This window comes from Cetorhinus maximus, chromosome 23 (genome assembly GCF_964194155.1).
Source record: "Cetorhinus maximus chromosome 23, sCetMax3.hap1.1, whole genome shotgun sequence".
In the NCBI taxonomy this organism is placed as follows: Eukaryota; Metazoa; Chordata; class Chondrichthyes; order Lamniformes; family Cetorhinidae; genus Cetorhinus; species Cetorhinus maximus.
The window spans coordinates 27,165,073-27,185,261 of NC_135901.1; the positions used below are offsets into that span (position 1 = coordinate 27,165,073).

The 20,189-nt window shown below is 47.4% G+C and overlaps 6 protein-coding genes across 6 annotated transcripts in view; 1 reads left to right on the forward strand and 5 right to left on the reverse strand.

Annotated features, from left to right (window-relative positions):
• The window catches only part of LOC144697423 (uncharacterized), a 512,621-nt gene that overhangs the window by 419,982 nt on the left and 72,450 nt on the right, over positions 1–20,189 (reverse strand). The window lies entirely within an intron of this gene.
• LOC144697125 (uncharacterized) overlaps positions 1–20,189 on the reverse strand; it is a 195,062-nt gene that overhangs the window by 136,847 nt on the left and 38,026 nt on the right. The window lies entirely within an intron of this gene.
• The window catches only part of LOC144697419 (uncharacterized), a 172,942-nt gene that overhangs the window by 104,088 nt on the left and 48,665 nt on the right, over positions 1–20,189 (reverse strand). The window lies entirely within an intron of this gene.
• Positions 1–20,189, reverse strand: part of LOC144697925 (uncharacterized) — a 203,828-nt gene that overhangs the window by 49,574 nt on the left and 134,065 nt on the right. The gene's annotated exons all lie outside the window — the stretch shown is intronic.
• LOC144697214 (uncharacterized) overlaps positions 1–20,189 on the reverse strand; it is a 129,656-nt gene that overhangs the window by 5,799 nt on the left and 103,668 nt on the right. The window lies entirely within an intron of this gene.
• Positions 1,019–20,189, forward strand: part of LOC144697380 (uncharacterized) — a 48,495-nt gene continuing 29,324 nt past the window's right edge. Inside the window, 2 exon segments of the mRNA XM_078569358.1 lie at positions 1,019–1,927; positions 12,864–13,312. Of these exon segments, the coding sequence (XP_078425484.1) occupies positions 1,349–1,927; positions 12,864–13,312 (1,028 nt within the window). The 5' untranslated portion in view covers positions 1,019–1,348.

Genomic DNA, 20,189 nt, shown 5'->3' on the forward strand with positions numbered 1-20,189 from the left:
TCTAGTGTTTTCACATGGGACCCAATATCCCAATGGTACATATTTGATATATTAATTTTGGTTCTCTCACTCTCTTTTCCCAAATGGCTTCATCCAATTCAAGGTCACGGAAAGTCAGAGCCTATCCCAACAGGCACTGGGCATGGTGCATCCAGAACAGGACATCGGACCATCACGGGGCACACACATACTCTCACACACACACTAAGGGGCAAGTTTTCTGTAGCCAGTTCATCTAACCAGTAGATCTTTGGAAGGTGGGTGGAAACTGAAGCACCTGGCGGAAACCCACACGGACACAGGGAGCACGTGCAAACTCCACAGAGACAGACATTCAAGGTCAGAATCGAACCCTGGTCCCTGGAGCTGTGAGGCAGCAGCACTAGCCACTACACTACTGTACTGACCATTTATGGTTTTCGAATAAAGTTAATTTATTAGTTTTTCTAGTCTGGTGATCTCGTACTGTCACTACGTTATATATTTCCAGTCATAGAATCATTACCGTACAGAAGGAGTCCGTTCTGTTACTCGAGTCCATGCTGATGCTCTGTAGGACAATCCAGTCAGCCCCATTCCCTCTTTATTTGCCCATTCCCCAAATGTCTATTTCCTTCAAGTGCCCATCCAAGTTTGTTTTCAGATCATTCATCATCTCCGCTTTGAACGCTCCCCCCCCCCTCCTATTTTGTGGGCAGCGAATTCCAGCTCATGACTGTTCACTCGCTAAATAAACGTCTTACTCTAATCATGTCATACAGTGCAGTATATTACACACATTTTTATACCAATGAACCTTTTGACCAGCATGAATCAGCACCTTCAGGAGAATCGGGATATTAGGTACAGCAGAGTGAGAATGGAGAGAGGGAGAGTATGGGATGGAGATTTACAGCTTTTCATGAAAGAGTGGAAAGAATGTTGTCTAGGAACTGGAATTGTCTGTTCTGAATTTCTATCATGTAGTGACAGTGATGACTTTTCTAAACTCCTTTTACAGGATATTAGAAGGGGAGGATTTTCAATCAGAAATCTCAAACTGAATGACACATCACGATCTGACAGAGTCATTCGATTCACTGGAAATGAATATTATCAGCCTTTGAATCTAGAAGGAGAAATGTTTGTTTTGTTTGCTTCAAACATCAGTGTGACTGGAAAAGCACCGAGACACACATACCCGAGTGAGAGTGTTCTAGTGCACTGAGTGTAGAAGGAGCTTTAACCAGTTACACAGCCTAAAAAAAATCACACCATTCACTGCAGGGAGAGACCGTACACGTGTTCTGTGTGTGGAGGAGGTTTCAACTGATCGTCGATCCTGGAGAGACACAAGGACACACGCAGCATGGAGAAACCATGGAAATGTGGGGACTGTGGGAAGGGATTCAGTTATCCATGTCAGCTGGAAACACATCGACGCAGTCACACCGGGGAGAGACCGTTCATCTGCTCCAAGTGTGGGAAGGGATTCACTGATTCATCCACCCTGCTGAAACACTTGCGTGTTCACACTGGGAAGAAGCCCTTCAACTGCTCCGAGTGTGGGAAGGCATTCACTGATTCGTCCACCCTGCTGAAACACTTGCGAGTTCACACCGGGGAGAGGCCATTCACCTGCTCTGCATGTGGGAAGGGATTCACTCAGTTACCCAACCTGCAGAGACACCAGCGAGTTCACACTGGGGAGAGACCATTCACCTGCTCTGACTGTGGGAAGGGATTCACTGATTCATCCAACCTCCTGTCACACCAGCGAGTTCACATTGGGGAGAGGCCGTTCATCTGCTCCAAGTGTGGGAAGGGATTCACTCACTCATCCAACCTGCTGATGCACGAGCGAGTTCACACCGGGGAGAGGCCGTTCACCTGCTCTGAGTGTGGGAAGGGATTCACTCGGTCATCCCATCTGTTCACACACCAGCGAGTTCACAATTGATTACGGGGTTGGATTTGTGTTGTTATTGCTGCTGTTAATCACATCCTTCTCATTCTTCTAAACTCCAATGGATACAGGCCCATCCCGTTTAACATTTCCTCATGAGGCAACCCAGGAATCAGTCAAGTGAACCCTCTGAACTACTTCTCATACAATTATACCCTTTCTTAAGTAAGGAGACTAAAACTGTACACAGTATTCCAGATGTGGTCTCGCCAAGGACCTGTCCAGCTGTAGCAAACTGTCCCTACTTTTATATTCCATTCCCCTTGCAATAGAAAACATCATTCCATTGGCCTTCCTAATCACTTGCTGTACCTGCAACATAACGTTTGTGATTCAGGACACCCAGATCCCTTTGTACCACACAGTTCTGTAATCTCTCTCCAGCTTTTCTATTCTTCCTGCCAAAGTGGACAAGTTCACATTTTCCCACATTGTGCTCCATCTGCCAAAGGTTTTCCCATTCACTTAACCTTTCTGTATCCCCTTGTAGACTCGTGTCCTCTTTACAGCTTACACTCCTACCTATCTTTGTGATTCAGTCCCTTCATCCAAGCCAATGAGATAGATTGTAAATAGTTGAGAGACCAGCACTGAACCCTGTGACAATCCACTGGTTAGAGTTTACCAACCCAGAAATTACCCATTTGTCCCTACTCTGCTTCCTGTTAGCTAACCAATCCTCTGCCCAAGCTAATATCTTATCCCCAGTACCAGAAACTCTTATTTTGTGTAGTAACATTTGGTGTTGCACCCATATCAGATGCCTTTTGGAAATCCAAGTACACCACATCTGCAGGTTCCCCTTTATCCACCTTCCTTCTTACTTCCTCAAAGAACGCTAATACGTTAGCCAAACACAATTTCCCTTTCACAAAACCATGTTGACTCTGATTGATTGTATCCTGATTTTCTTACTGCCCAGCTATAACCTCCTTATTAATATATTAACATTTTCCCTACGACAGATATGAGGCTAACTAAGTTTCCTCCTTTGTCTCCCTCCTTTCTTGAATACTCGAGTTGCCTTTCCAGACACTTACAGAATCTGGGAACTTTGCAAAATTGCAACCAATGCACCTACTGTCTCAAAAGCCATTCCAGTCAATGCATCGAGTATTTCAGCAGCCAAGTTGGTCAGCTTGAACAGTTACCTTGCAAAGAGCGGTCAGGAAGCTGTGGGAGCAGGCTGGAGGAATGCAGTCTGTCTAGTCACAGTCGGAGCAAGAAGGCAGTGAGACTCAAGCTTGAGCTGAGGAATCCACAGTCGTGAGATTTAAAGAAATTTTGACAGCTCAATTATACAAAAGCGAATGGAAAGATGCCCAGGAAATCTTGTACCTCGGGTCTCAGGAGGGGGCGATGGGATCCCGGGGTTCAGTGCCTCTGTGTCCAAAGCAGGGAGTCACGGGAACAGAGTACAGAGGAGCCGCAGAGAAACCATTTGGGTCCAGAACATTGTGCACATCCTTTTACTATGGTTGTCTTTGATCCTCAAGTAATCTTATGTTTTCTAACCATGTTCTGTTTCATTAATAAACTTTTATCAGTAAAAATATTTGATTTTTCTGGACTTTTCATGATTAGATTTCTGCACTTTAGGGAAAGTGGGTGAGGGGTTGGCAGGCTCTTTAACAGAAAGTGAGTCCCTCTAAGGTAATTGGCAAAAGAGCCAGTGGGGGAGATGAGATTTTATTTTTTGACACAGTGACTTGTTCTGATCTGCCTGAAAACAGATTCAATCGTACCTTTCCAAAGGGTAAATACTTGAAAGGGAAGAATTTGTAGGGCTGTGGCAAAAGAGCAGAGCAGTTGGATGAATCAGAGAGTCCTTTCAAAGAGATGGCAGGGGTGCGATGGGCTGAATGGATATATATAGACCTGGACCGCCCGCCCGCGCGGCGGATAGAGCTGTTTCTCACCGCGGGGGATTGTGGGAGCTCAGGCTGCCATTACTCATCCGGAGCCCAGTCTCCAAACTCCTGGGACTGGGATGGAAAGTGGGGGTGGGGGGGGCGCAGTGACCCCGCCCTGACACAAAGTATATGTGGGTAGTCACTGGATTTGATTGTGACGTCCCCTTAGCAAAACAGTTTGTTAACTTCAGGTGTAAAGATTTAGACACCTGGGTGACATATTGGGCAGGGCAATAGGTGAGTGTGAAACTGAACCCGAGAGTCAGCACCTTGAGGAGAGGAGAATTAGATAAAAGGCAGGAGGAGGATAGTAGGATGAATAAGGGTTAAAATTAATAGTGGGAGGGGATATCTGGGGCACAGAAGTTTATAGCATAGGAATAACCGATCCGGAGATGATGATTAGGCTGGGTCACTTCTCTCTTGGAAAGACAAGGCTGAGGGCTAATGGAGGTTTTTAAAATTCTGAAAGGTTTTGATAGACACAGAGAATGTTTCCACTTGTAGGGGGAAGAGCAAAACTAGAGGCCATCAACATAAGATAGTGACTGATAAATCTAATCGGAAATTCAGGAGAAACTTCTTTACCTGAGAGTGGTGAGAATGTGGAACTCGCTACCACAGGGAGTGGTGGAGGTGAATAACATAGATACATTTGAAGGGAAGCTGGATAAACACATGGGGGAGAAATGAACAGAATGATTCACTGATAGAGTGAGATGAGAAAGGATGGGAGGATTCTCAAGTGAAACTGGCATGGTTTGGGTGGGCTGAATGGCCTTATTCTGTGTTGTATATTCAATGTAATTGAGCCCGGTATTGCTTTTAACTCTGACATTGTCCATTCTGTGTAAAAGGGAAACAGTTTCACTCACAGAAGAACATTTCAGCTCATTGCTTCCAGCCATTGTCCAATCACTGCCCCTTGTCATTCAGGTGTCTGAGTGAGGAGTCAAGACATTCAATTCAACTACAAACATCTCATGTGATTGGTTCCAATATAACTTTGAAGAGCAAACAGACTGAAATTATTTCAATTTGCTGGGTCCCAGTGCTTTCCCAAAACAATGATTATTTATCAGCCAGTCTTCTCACATTGAAGAGTCTGTTTCATCCAGGACAAAGCAGCCCACTTGATTGGCACTCCACCGACCACCTTAAACATGCTCTCCCTCCGCTATCGATACACTGTGGTTGCAGTGTGTACCATCTACATGATACACTGCAGCAACTTGCCAGGGATCCTTCAACAGCACCTTCCAAATACAACCTCTACCACCTCAAATGACATGGGCAGCAGACACATTGTCCATACTTATGCAACTCCTTCAGCTTACACAAACCCTTTTAGTTCAGTGGTTGTGTGTATGTGTACACAAAACTCTTTCAATCAGAGTCTGTGTCTACGCAGACCCCTTTCAGTCAGAGTCTGCGTCTACACAGACCCCTCTCGGTCAGGGTCTGTGTACGCAGACCCCTTTCGGTCAGAGTCTGTGTGTACACAATCCCCTTTCAGTCAGAGTCTGTGTGTACACAAACCTCTTATGATCAGAGTCTGTGTGTACCCTGGCCCCTTTCAGCTCAGCGTCACCTTTCTCAGCCCATCCTGCTGCATTCTGGGTAGGTTTTAATTTGACCATTTCCTGGTCTTTGCCCACTCTCCTCTGATTCTGAGCTAGTTCTATATTTATAAGTGTGGCTGTTTGTGCAGTAAGATCCTTAACCTAAACTTGAGAGTGGTTTATATGTTAAAAATCCACCCCCCCCCCACCGTAACCTTCATGTTGAGGGATTGACCAATGGGGAGAATTGGAGGACCGGATGAACTCTGGTCCTCCAGCCAATCAGAGCTCGGGCTTGGTGTGAATGAAGATTGAGCTTCACACAGACTAAAACTTCCTCCTGTGTCCAACATCTGTGAGTAAAACACTTTCTTTTCTCCCCCTTTCCATTTCTTTTCTCATTCTGGGGGGAAATTGTTGACTTGCAGGAACTGAAGGGAAAAGAAGTGAATCCAGGGAGGGTGCAGACTCTGGAAAGGTTGTCCCAGGTCTCTCTCTCTCTCTCTCTTAAAGACATTGACATCCTTTGCTCCCTCAGCTTGACATATTTATTTGTCTGGCCAAAAGGATGGTCTCTTTCCTAATGTTCACAATTAAAGGGGTGGTTTCCCCAGGAGATGGCTAAAATTTAAGGGGACAATTTCAGGGTGATTATTTTAAGGGATTGCTTATTATTTTGCCTTTTGTCCTGTATTTCTAGGACAGCCTGTGGGTAACTGATCCCTGGAGTCTCCAGGGTGAGCTTTTAGTGATTCCAGTGGAATTGCAAGTCAGTGAGTCGGCCAGCAGAGAGATGATGTTGTGACTGAAGAAGATAAGTTGTAAGTTTTGGTTGATTTTAAACCCCACCACGCCTCCCACTATTATTGTCTGAAGATCCCTTCTCCCCACCCCCTCTCCTTGAAACCAAAACCCGCCCTAACCCACTTTCTTGGTCACCAGCATCCCACCATCCCCCCGGCCCCACCGCCCATGCTTCCAGCCCAATGGCTGAAGTGTCCCATATTTTATTTTGAAAGCATTTTGCCCCTATGGACAATATAATAATGGAGGACATACATATGTCCAATGTTGTGATAGGAGACTCTTTAGATCTATTATGTATAGTTCTGTAATTAAGTCCATTTATTATCCTTTCCAGTCTTGTAATATAGGACTGTAGCTGCGTTATGTATTTGCAACCATAGAGTTAGTATGGCACAGAAGGAGCCCGTTTGACAACTTGAGTCCATGCGATTCTCTGCAGAGCAATCCAGTCAGTCCCATTTCTGCTCTATGTCCCCATTCTTCTGCAAGTTTATTCCCTTCAAGTGTCCATCCAATTTCATTCTGATGAAGACTCATACGGACTCGGAACATTAACTGTATTCCTCTCCATATATGCTGTCAGACCTGCGGAGTTTTTCCAGCTATTTTTGCTTTTGTTTCATTTTAAAATTATTGACCACCATTCCCGTAGGCAGTGGGTTCCAGGTCATCGCCACTTGCTCCTGAAATAAAGTTCCTCCCCACAGCCCCATGTAACTCTAATCATGTGATAGAGTTCTGTGTATTACACACAATTTTAGTGCAGTAATATGGGTGTATATTACAGCAGAGTGAAAATGGAGGCAGAAATTTGTCTCTTGTGAACTCCTTTTACAGGATATTAGAAGAGGAGGATTTCCAGACAGAAATCTCAAACCAAATATCAAGATCTGACAGAGTCACTCAATTCATTGGGACCTGAATATCATCGGCCTTTGAATCTAGAAGGAGAGACGTTTGTCTGTTCTGTCTGCTTCAAAAGATTTTAAACATCAGTGTGACTGGAAAAGCACCAAGACACACACACCCGAGTGAGAGTGTTTCCAGTGCACTGACTGTGGAAAGAGCTTTAACCAGTTACACAGCCTGAAAAAACATCACACCATTCACAGTGAGGAGAGTCACTGTACATGTCCTGTGTGGGGATGAGGCTTCAACTGACCATCGGATCTGGAGGGACACAAGTACACCCGCATCATCGAGAAACCGTGGACATGTGGGGACTGTGGGAAAGGATTTAGGTCCCCCTCTGTACTGGAAGCTCACCGATGCAGTCATACTAGGGAGAAGCCATTCATCTGCTCTGTGTGTGGGAAGGGATTCGCTCATTCATCCAACCTGCTGACACAACAGTGAGTTCACACTGGGGAGAGGCCGTTCACCTGCTCTGTATGTGGGAATGGGTTCAGTCAGTTATCCAGCCTGGAGTCACACCAGCGAATTCGCACTGGGGAGAGGCCATTTATCTGTTCTGAATGTGGGAAGGGATTCAGTAATTCATCCGACCTGCATAAACACAACTGAATTCACACTGGGGAGAGACCATTCACCTGCTCTGAGTGTGGGAAGGCATTTATTGATTCATCCAACCTGCTGCAACACCAGCGAGTTCACACTGGGAGACACCAGTCTCCTGTTCTGAGTGTGGGAAGGCATTCAGTCATTCATCCAACCTGCATAAACACAAGCGAGTTCACACCGGGGAGACACCATTCACCTGCTCCAAGTGTGGGAAGATATTCAGTCATTCATCCAACCTGCAGATACACCAGTGAATTCACACTGGGGAGAGGCCGTTCACCTGTTCTGAATGTGGAAAAGGATTCAGTAATTCATCCATCCTACATAAACACCAGCGAGTTCACACTGGGGAGAGACCATTCACCTGCTCTCAATGCGAGAAGGGATTCAGTAATTCATCCACTCTGCTGAGACACCAGCGAGTTCACACCAGGGAGAGACTGTTCACCTGCTCTGAGTGTGGGAAGGGATTCACTCGGTCATCCCACCTGTTGAGGCACCAACGAGTTCACAAGTGATTCCAGGGGTTGGATTCTGCTGTTGTTGCTGCTGTTAATCCCATCCAGGACTGAACCATGTTAATTCTGACACTGGGTGAAGTGGGAGGGTTGGAGGGTTTCATTCTGATGGACTGGCCAGTCTCACAACTTTGCTTCCAGTGGCTGATGCTCTTTGAGCCTGGGAGTGCACATTTCCACTGAAATGATCCACAAAAGCTGATGAAGGACATTTATTTTATCCTGGATAGTAAATAGTGTTTTTCCTACCACAACAGGTAGATCTAAAATAAATACTGAAAGTGTTGGAAAAAGTCAGCAGGTCTGGGAGCCTCTTTGGTGAGAGAAACAGAGTTAACGTTTCGAGTCCAACATGACTCTTCCTCAGAACTTCAGAGAGGGAGAAATGTGATGGGTTTGATGCTGTTGAGAAAGGGGGGAGGGTCCAGTAGAACAAAAGGGAAAGTCAGGGATTGGTTAGAGGGCAGGCGAGATTAAATAACAAAAATGTATTGGAACAAAAGACAAAGGGAGGTAATGGATGTAGTAAAGAAACAAAGCATTGGCCCAGTGTAAGTGTTAATGGCAGAATAAAGGACAGCTCTGTCTGAAAGCAAAAACATGAAAACAAGATGCAGACTGGCACTTGGCAAAAAAAGATCAAAACAGAGGACAGAGTTGATGGTCTGAAGTCGTTGAACTCAATGTTGAGTCCAGAAGGCTGTAAAGTGCCTAATCGGAGGATTAGATGCTGTTCGTCCAGCTTGTGTTGCGCTTCTCGGGAACGTTGCAGCAGGCCGAGGACAGAAATTATTAGATTTCTGCACTTTAGGGAAAGTGGTGAGAGGAGTTGGCAGGCTCTTCAACAGAAAGTGAGTCAATAGTATCTTCCAAAAGAGTAGATACTTGAAGGGGAAGAATTTGCAGGGCTGTGGGGAAAGAGCAGAGCAGTTGGATGAATCAGAGAGTCCTTTCAAAGAGATGGCAGTGACACGATGGGCCGAATGGACTCCTTCTGCAGCCTGGGAATCTGAGGCTCCTGCTTTTGTGCAGGTTAAAAGGGGCAGATTTCATTTCAGCCTCTTCCCTGTATCTGTATTTAAATAGATGGGTTTCTGTTCAGCTCTGTGTTACCGATATAACAATATCTCCACTCCTCTATATTTAAACATCGAACAAAGCCTTGCATGGCTGATTATAGTCAACAGCCTTCCTGTAGTTCTCTCTGGATGCAGCAATGGTTCCATTGTTCTGCTCCATGGAACATTGTACTAAAATGATTAAATCCAATAAAATTAACCCAGTAACAACAATGATCAATGGTCTAATGACAACAAGCCTCTTTCGAGATGTGGTAATGTTAATTTAAGGATGAAAATTTGGTTTTGAGAACCATCTTGGGTTTGCGAGTTGGACTCCAGTGGTGGAGGTACTGAGTGACCCCTGGGGCAGGATTGTGGGAAATCCCTGTTGGTTCAGGAACCTGAGGAAGATTCACACTTCTACCTGGGGTGATCGCACAATTGAGGTGGGGAAAGTCGATGGTGTATTTCAGAAGTATGCCTTTTTCTTTAAATGATCATTGATATAATTTGTTATTTCAGAGTCCGCTCTTTCCTGATGGTTAAGCCTCTTTCAAATTAATGCATTTGAGAGGGTCAATTTCAAATTTAGGGGTTCAATTTGGAACTCAGTCATTAGGCACCTGCAACCAATTTTATGTACATACCCCTTTAACACTGAGAGAGAGCCTCGAGAAGGTGCAAGAAAGATTCACAGAGATGATACCAGAACTGAGAGTGTTTAAGTTACAGGATAGATTGAACAGGCTGGGAATATTTTCTCTAGAAAAGAGAGGCTGAGGGCTGACCTGATAGAAGACTTTAAGATTATGACAGGGGGCGATAGGGTTGATATCATCAAGTCATCGCTGTCAGTACATGATAAGAAATTTGGAACTGAGAATTCTAGTTCTCATGAAACATATTTATCCCTCTCAAACTATAAATCTCTGTCACCCACACACTTCCTCCTCTCTATTGATTGTAACCCTAATTCATTCGATGATCTTCCTCCTGCTTTTTCCCCAATTCTCCTCCCCTGAAGGTGCTGATTCTGAGGCTCAGTTTCACACTCACCTCTTTCGGTCCCCAATATTTCACCCAGGTGTCTGAATCTTTCCACCTGAAATTAACAAACTGTCCAACAAAAGATTCAGTTTGAATTGGTGCACTGTGCTGGGCTATGCTGTGAGAATGAGACAGTTGATCAGATTGTTCATGATAGGGGTCTTGGAGTTGGGGGCAGTGGGGGAGTTCAAGTGGCAGCCCTGAATAAAACAACCATGTGTATTTATGCTGCTCCTTTAACATAATATGACGTCACGTGGTGTTTCACAGGATCATGCTGAAACAAAATTTGACAAACGTTTGATGAAGTTGTACAAGGTCATGATTACGTGATAGAAACTCACATTCCATCTCAAACTATAAACCTCTGCCCCTCACACACTCCCTCCTCCCTATTGATCCTACTATCATCCTACTACCCTCCTGCTTTATCCCCATTTCTCCTCCCCCGAAGGTGCTGACTTTCTGCTTCAGTTCCACACTCACCTATTGCCCTCCCCGATATGTCACCCAAGTGTCTAAATCTTTACGCCTGAAGTTAACAAACTCTTTTGCTAAGGGGGTGTCACAATCAAATCCAGTGGCTACCCACATGTACTTTGCGTCAGGGTGGGGCCACTGGGCCTCCCATCCCCACCCTCACCCCCGCCCTCACCCCCACTTTCCATCCCAGTCCCAGGATTTTGGAGACTGGGCCCCGGATGAGTAATGGCGGCCGCAGCTCCCACAATCCGCCGCGCTGGGGAAGCCGCTCTATCCGCCGCGTGGGCGGGCGGCCCGGGACTGCACATGTCCAAGGGAGTGGGGAAGCTGCGCATGTGCTGGGGAGACGATGGACTGCGCATGTGAGCCTGTGGGTTTTTGGCATGAATGCGCATGTGCGGGGGGTGAGGTTGGGATCGGCGCAAAGCCCGCGCTCTGATTGACCGAGGGACCATTGTCTGTTCCGTGTTCCAGCCTTTCCCATTGGACAACAGCTCAGCGCGGCTTGGGGGTGGGGTGGGGGGGTGGGGGGGAGGGGCAAAGTCTCTCCCAGGTGGGGTTCCGCCCCTTATTGTCTTCAGGTGGGGAATTGACCAATGGTAAGTCTGCAGCACCGGGAGAACTCTGGTCCTCCAGCCAATCAGAGCGCGGGTTTTGTGTGAATGAAGATTGAGCTTCACTGACTAAAACTTCCTCCTGTGTCCAACATCTGTGAGTAAAACACTTTCTTTTCTCCCCCTTTCCATTTCTTTTCTCATTCTGGGGGGAAATTGTTGACTTGCAGGAACTGAAGGGAAAGGAAGTGAATCCAGGGAGGGTGCAGACTCTGGAAAGGTTGGCCCAGGTCTCTCTCTCTCACTTAAAGACATTGACATCCTTTGCTCCCTCAGCTTGACACATTTATTTGTCTGGCTAAAAGGATGGTCTCTTTCCTCATGTTCACAATGAAAGGGGTGGTTTCCCCAGGAGATGGCTGATATTGAAGGGGACAGTAAATTAATATAGGACAGAGATATGTCTAGTGTTGTTATATGGCACCGATAAGATATGTTATTTATGGCCATTTAAACTTCATGTATTCTTATTTCTAGTCCTGAAATATATTACGGTAGCTACCTTATATATTCCCAGTCAGAGCGTCATTAGAACACAGAAGGAGTCCATTCGACAACTTGAGTACATGTCAACTCTCTGGAGAACAATCCAGTCCGTCCCATTCCCCCTCTCCCCAACCCCCGCCGTTCACCTGTAAGTTTATTTCCTTCAAGTGCCCATCCAATTTTCATTTGAAATCATTGATTGTCTCTGTTTCCAGCATCGTAATAGACAGAGAGTTCCAGATGATGAAGAATCATTGTCCAAATAAAGTTCACCCTCACATCCCCGAGGTACCTCTCATCAAGTTATACAGACTTGTATACTACACACATTTTGAGTCCACTAAATGTATCTGTAGAAGCAGTGAGCATGTGTCTCTCGACAAGCAGAATGAGAATGGAGGAAGAGTGCGTGGGATGGAGATTTACAGCTTTTGGGGAATAAGAGAGGAAAGGATGTTCCATAGAGACGAGAATTGCCTGTTCTGAATTTCTATCCTGTGCTGACAGTGATAACCTTTGTAAACTTCTTTTACAGGACATTAGAAAGGGAGGATGTGCAGACAAAAATCCCAAGCCGACCATCATGTTAAGATCTGACAAAGTCAGTTGATTCCTGGGAACTGAATTTCATCGATTTTAAACATCAGTGTGATTGGAAAAGGCCCGAGGCACAGACACCCGAGCAAGAGGGTTCCAATGCACTGTGGAAAGAGCTTTCATCAGTTACACAGCCTGAAAAAACATCACACCGTTCACAGTGGGGAGAGACTGTACACGCGTTCAGTGTTTGGATGAGGCTCCAACTGATCGTCAAACCTGGAGAGACACAAGGTCACACGCACCATGGAGAAACTGTGGAAATGTGGGGACTGTGGGAAGGGATTCAAATCTCCCTCTGCGCTAGAGATTCATCGACGCATTCACACTGGGGAGAGGCCGTTCATCTGTTTTGAGTGTGGGAAGGGATTTACTCAGTTATCCAGCCTGCAGACACACCAGCGGGTTCACACTGGGGAGAGGCCATTCACCTGCTCTGTGTGTGAGAAGGGATTCAGTGATGCATCCAATCTGCGGACACATCAACGAGTTCACACCGGGGAGAGGCCATTCACCTGCCCTGAGTGTGGAAAGGGATTCACTTGCCTATCCAACCTGCAGATACACCAACGTGTTCACACTGAGGAGAGGCCCTTCACCTGCTCTGAGTGTGGGAAGAGATTCACTTGGTCATCCAACCTGAAGACACACCAGCGAGTTCACACCGAGGAGAGACCATTCATCTGCTCCGTGTGTGGGAAGGGATTCAGTGATTCATCCAACCTGAAGACACACCAGCGGATTCACACCGGGGAGAGGCCGTTCACCTGCTCTGACTGCGGGAAGGGATTCTCTTGTTTATCCAACCTGCGGACACACCAGCGACTTCACACTGGGGAGAGGCCGTTCACCTGCTCTGAGTGTGAGAAAGAATTCAGTCAGTTATCCCAACTGAAGATAAACCAGCGAGTTCACACTGGGGAGAGGCCAATCGCCTGCTCCAGGTGTGGAAAGCTGTTCAAACACTCATCGAATCTTATGCAAAACGAGCAAACTCACAGTGGGGAGAGGCCGTTCACCTGCTCTGAGTGTGGGGAGGTATTCACTCATTCGCCCCACTTGCTGAGAAACCACTGAGGACACAGGTGATTATAGTGGTTGGATTCTGCTGTTATTGCTGCTGTTCATCACGTCCAGGGCTGAACCATGTTCATTCTGACACTTGGTGAAGTGGGAGGGTCAGAGGGTTTCTTTCTGCTGGACTGGCTGGTCTCATGACTTGCTTCCAGTGGGCTGATGCTCTTTGAACCTTATTGCAAATATATTGGTTCATATTTCATATGGATTATAATATCAAAGGGTGTTTTAAAGGCAAAAACTATTTAGTTTGCATTTCTGTTTGGAACTTCCCAAAGCATGCCACTTTGTCATGGAGATGGGCTGTACAGGTTAGAAGGTATTTCTGTGAATTTATCTGGTTGTTTCTCATAGAAGACAGTTACAGATTTAATCTTCCGTAGGCCACTGCTCACTTCAGTTCGTGTGAGGAGAAAAGAAGTTGGACAATTTGCCCAGCTTTAAGCGAATGGAAGAAATTCCCAGTGGTCCCCATAGTGTGAGGAATGAGGTTTCTCTTACAATATTCCCCAAGAATATTTTTTTTGTTATTTTGTGAAGAAGGCTGTGTGTCTGTGTGTGTGTCGATGTTTTAATTCAGCTGGGCAAATGTTAATAGAAGACAGGTTCTCTGGCGGGTTTAAAACATAAAAGGATAAAGGCGTTAGGTTTAAGAACATAAGATATAGGAGCAGGAGTAGGCCATTCACCCACTCACGCCTGCCCCACCATTTGATAAGATCATGGCTGATCTGCCCCAGGCCTCAACTCCTCTTTCGTGCCAGCTCCTCATAGCCCTCAACCCCTCCGATATTTCAAAAGTCTATCTGCCTCCTCTTTCAATACTTTCAGTGATCTAGCCTCCACAACTCTCTGGGGTAGAGAATTCCAGACATTCACTACCCTCAGAGAGAAGAAATTCCTTCGCATCTCAGTTATAAGTGATTGTCCCCTTATTCTGTAACTACGTTCCCTAGTTCGAGATTCCCCCACTAGTGGAACCATCTTCTCAACATCTACCCTGTCAAGCCCCCTCAGAATCTTGTACGTTTCAATAAGATCACCCCTCATTCTTCTAAACAAATAAAGGCCTAACCTGTTTAGCTGTTCTTGATAAGTCAACCCATTCATCCCAGGAATCAGCCTAGTGAATCTCTTTTGAACTGCCTCCAATGCCAGTATATCTTTTCTTAAATACGGGGACCAAAACTGTTCACAGTACTCCAGGTGCAGCCTCACCTACACCCTGTACAGTTGGAACAAGACTTCCCTATTTTTAAGCTCCAACCCCCAGCAATACAGGCCAAAATTCCGTTTGCCTCCTTAATTACTTGCTGCGTCTGCATCCAAACTTTTTGAGTTTCATGCACAAGAACACCCAGATCCCTCTGTGATGCACTTTTTTGGAGTCTCTCTCCATTTAAATAATAGTCTGCCTTTTGATTCTTCCCACCAAAGTGCATGACCTCACACTTTCCTACATTAAACTCCATCTGCCAAGTTTTAGCCCTGAGCTGTTCGTAGTCCCTCAGCAGAACCTCTTTCCTGGTCCAACCTATGTCATTGGTACCTATGTGGACCACAACAACTGGATCTTTCCCCTCCCACTCCAAGCTCCTCTCCAGCCCAGAACAGATGTCCTTAACCTTGACATCAGGAAGGCAACACAGCCTTTGGGATTCTCTGTCTTTGCTGCAGAGAACAGTACCTATTCCCCTCACTATGCTATCCCCTATTACATTTCTCTTTTCTCCCCCCACTTCAATGGTGCTCTGTACCACGGTGCTGTGGTCAGTTCACCCATCCTTCCTGCAGTCTGTGACCTCGTCCACACCAGGAGCAGGAACCTCGTACCTATTGGACAATGGCACTGCCTGAGGCTCCTCCAAAGCTAAATTTTGGATCCCCACACCTGCCTCACTCACAGTCACACCCTCCTGTCCCTGATCACGGTCTAAATTTGATGTAATTAATCTAAGGGGTGTGACTGTCTCCTGGAACATAGTGTCCAGGTAACTCTCCCCCTCCCTGATGTGTCACAGTGTCCGCAGCTCGGACCCCAGCTCATCAGCTCTGAGCCGAAGTTCCTCGAGCAGCCAATACTTGCTGCAGATGTGGTCACCGTGGATCGTACCGGTGTCCACCAGCACCCACATACTGCAGCTGCAACACATCGCCTGCCCAGCCATCTCTATTCTATTTAACTAATTAATTTGGATGTTAAATTTTAAAAGTGAATTTCTTAACTGTACTCTTCAGCTGTAACAACGTCTTCTGATTTCAACCACTTGGCCAATCAAAAGAGACACAAAAGAGATACCGATCAATCACCTACCTGCTTTCCTTTTGACGGCACACTTCAGCTCAGACTTTTTTTTTATTGTAAAAATATACTTTATTCATAAAAAATCTTCAATCACATTCAAAACCATTTCAAAAACAACATTACAAGGGTACAATCCAGGTTAAACTTTTACAAAATGTATCACCAGGTGCATCAGTACAAACAATATTACAATCATTTACAGCCTTTCATTTTGATCTGTACAGCCCGAGGGGCTCTAAACAGTTCCCAGTCTCTCGGTGCGCTGTGGTAGAAAGGTCTTAGACAGCGACCCTTCCCCATTGCGCCTTTGCGGCAGCTTTAAACTGATAAGAACAGATTTTTTTTTTTTTTTTTTGTAAAAATATACTTTATTCATAAAAAATCTTCAATCACATTCAAAACCATTTCAAAAACAACATTACAAGGGTACAATCCAGGTTAAACTTTTACAAAATGTATCACCAGGTGCATCAGTACAAACAATATTACAATCATTTACAGCCTTTCATTTTGATCTGTACAGCCCGAGGGGCTCTAAACAGTTCCCAGTCTCTCGGTGCGCTGTGGTAGAAAGGTCTTAGACAGCGACCCTTCCCCATTGCGCCTTTGCGGCAGCTGCCCCAAGCTTTAGTGCGTCCCTCAGCACGTAGTCCTGGACTTTGGATTGTGCCAGTCCGCAACAATCGGTCGGGGACAACTCTTTGTGCTGGAAGACCAACAAGTTTCGGGCAGACCAAAGCGCGTCTTTCACCGAGTTGATGATCCTCCAGCTGCAGTCGATGTTTGTCTCGGTGTGTGTCCCTGGGAACAGCCCGTAGAGCACAGAGTCCTGTGTCACAGAACTGCTCGGGATGAACCTCGACAGCAACCACTGCATCTCTCTCCAGACTTTCTTTGCAAAGGCACAATCCACAAGGAGGTGAACAACGGTCTCTTCCCCACCACAGCCACCTCGAGGGCATCGTGCAGAGGGGGTGAGACTCCTGGCGTGTAGGAAGGATCTGACGGGGAGGGCCTTTCTCACCACCAGCCAAGCTACGTCTTGGTGCTTGTTGGAAAGTTCTGGCGATGAGGCATTCTGCCAAATGACTTTGACAGTCTGCTCGGGGAACCATCCCACAGGGTCCACCCTCTCCTTATCCCTCAGGGCCTCTAGGACGTTACGTGCTGACCACTGCCTGATGGACTTGTGGTCAAAGGTGTTTTTCTGCATAAATTTTTCCACCAGGGACAGGTGGTACGGCACGGTCCAACTACTTGGAGCGTTCCGCGGCAGCGTGGCCAGACCCATCCTTCGCAACACCGGGGACAGGTAGAACCTCAGCACGTAGTGACACTTGGTGTTTGCGTACTGAGGGTCTACGCACCGCTTGATGCAGCCACACACAAAGGTGGCCATCAGTATGAGGGCGATGTTGGGCACGTTTTTTCCCCCTTTATCTAGAGGCTTGTACATCGCGTCCCTGCAGACACGATCCATTTTCGACCTCCAGATAAAGCGGAAGATGGCTCGAGTGATCGCCATCGCGCAGGAGTGTGGAATGGGCCAGACCTGCGCCACGTACAGCAACAGCGAGAGTACCTCACACCTGATGACCAGGTTCTTACCCGCAATGGAGAGGGAGCGTCGCTCCCACATGCCCAGTTTCCTCTTCACCATAGCCACTCGCTCCTTCCAGTTTCTAACGCATGCCCCGGTCCCTCCGAACCATATCCCCAGCACCTTCAGGCCGTCAGCCCTGACAGTGAAGGGGACAAAGGATCGGTCAGCCCAGTTCCCAAAGAACATGGCCTCGCTCTTCCCACGATTTACCTTGGCTCCCGAGGCCAGTTCGAACTGGTCGCAGACGTGCATCAGTCTGCGCACCGACAGCGGATCCGAGCAGAAGACGGCGACGTCGTCCATGTACAGGGAGGCTTTTACCTGAGTGCCTCCACTGCCTGGGATCGTCACTCCTCTTATGCCCGGATCCTTCCTGATGGACTCGGCAAAGGGTTCTATGCAGCACACGAAAAGGACAGGCGAGAGAGGACAGCCCTGCCTGACTCCAGATTTGATCGGAAAGCTATCTGTTTCCCACCCATTGATTGAGACTGCGCTACTGATGTTAGTGTAGAGCAGTTGGATCCAATTTCGAATTCCCTCCCCAAAGCCCATTTTGGAGAGCACATCCCCCATGTAGGTGTGCAATATTCTGTCAAAGGCCTTCTCCTGATCCAAGCTGATGAGGCAGGTATCCACACCCCTGTCCTGTACATAGGCAATCGTATCCCTGAGCAGCGCGAGGCTGTCAGAGATCTTCCTGCCTGGCACAGAGCAGGTCTGGTCAGGGTGAATCACCAATTCCAGAGCGGATTTGACCCGGTTGGCGATGACCTTGGACAGAATCTTATAGTCCACATTCAACAGTGAAATGGGTCGCCAATTTCTAATTTCCTCCCTTTCCCCCTTGTGCTTGTAGATGAGGGTGATGATGCCTTTCCTCATGGATTCTGACATGCTGCCGGCCAGGAGCATACTCTCGTACACTTCTAGCAGGTCCGGGCCGATCAAGTCCCACAGAGCCGAATACAACTCCGCCGGCAGGCCGTCGCTTCCGGGGGTTTTACTCTTCTCGAAGGACTCGAGGGCCTTAGTCAGTTCGTCAGGAGTTAGCGGTTTGTCTAGGCTCTCCCGCGTACTGTGGTCTAAGACCTCCGTGATAGAGGACAGGAAGGACTGGGAGGCCGTGCTGTCCGTGGGCTTCACGTCATACAGTCCGGCATAAAAGGATTTGCTGATCCTCAGAATGTCGGACCGTGATGACTTTACTGAGCCGTCTTCTTCCTTCAGGCTGCTGATCACAGAGCGCTCTCTGTGTACCTTTTGGAAGAAGAAACGTGAGCACGTCTCATCCTGCTCCACGGAGCGGACTCTGGAACGGAAGATGATCTTGGAGGCCTCCGAGGCAAAGTGCGAGGCTTGCTGGCCCTTCACCTCTTGGAGCTCCTCCTTGACATCGACCCCCATCGACTGCAGCCGGAGCAGATTCTGCATCTTTTCCTGGAGTCGGGACATTTCCCTCTGTTCCTTTCTAGCTTTCTGGGTGCCTTTGCGGATGAAAAACCTCTTGATGCTTCCCTTGATCACTTCCCACCAGTGTGTCAGGGACTCAAAGAGGGGTTTCACGGTTCTCCAACCTTTGTAATCCCTCTTGAGCTCCTCAATGTTCTCTGGGGTCAGCAGTTGCACATTTAGCTTCCATGCCCCCCTGCCCACCCTCAGGTCCGTCTCCAAGTGGCAGTCCGCCAGTAGGAGGCAGTGGTCAGAGAAGAACACCGGCTTGACCTCGGTGGATCTGACTGTGAATGCACGGGACACAAACAGGAAGTCTATCCTGGAACGAATGGACCCGTCTGGCCGCGACCAGGTGTATCTACGCTGCGCTCCGTCTGCAGGGTTGCTGAAGACGTCGTGCAGCTTGGCATCCTTAACTGTTTCCATCAGGGATCTGGACGTAGCGTCCAATCTGCTTCCGGCCCTGCCGGATCGTCCAGCCGCATCGATGATGCAGTTGAAGTCCCCGCCCAGAATGACCGGCCTGGAGGTCGCCAGCAGCAGTGGGAGCTGCTGAAAAACCTCCAGCCGCTCAGCCCCTTGTGCCGGGCCGTACACGTTAATTAACCGGAGTGGAGCGTTCTTGTACATTACGTCTGCTACCAGGAGTCGCCCGCCCACCACCTCCTTGACCTCGGAGACGGTGAAGTTGCCTCCCCGCAGCAGAATACCCAGGCCGGAGGAACGAGAGTCGTTTCCGCCCGACCAGATCGATGGCCCGTGGGACCACCATCGTGACCATTGCCTGTAGGAGCTGAGGTGCGGTATCGCACACTCCTGCAGAAACAACAGGTCAGCTTTGACCTTGGCTAGGTAGTCCAAGGTCGCAACACATCGCGTAGTAGATTTAATGCTACGCACATTTATGGATACAATCTTTAAACCCATATTAAAGCATTTATTCTCCTACCAAACCCACTGTCTCTGAGAGTCCCAGACCTTTAGTCTGCTCCTTCATACCCGTAGTGAGCTCAAATTCCTTCACTTTGGATGGGCTGAGGTAGATCTCCTTGGCCGTGTTCTGCTCCAGTGGCATCTGGAGGTTCACGTAGTGAGCGGGTTTTGAGATGACCTTTGCTGGAGAAGCTTCTCCAAAACTCACCCCCTCTGGGGGGTTGCTGTTCCCGGCTTCCTGGAGCTGGGGTGCGATGATTGC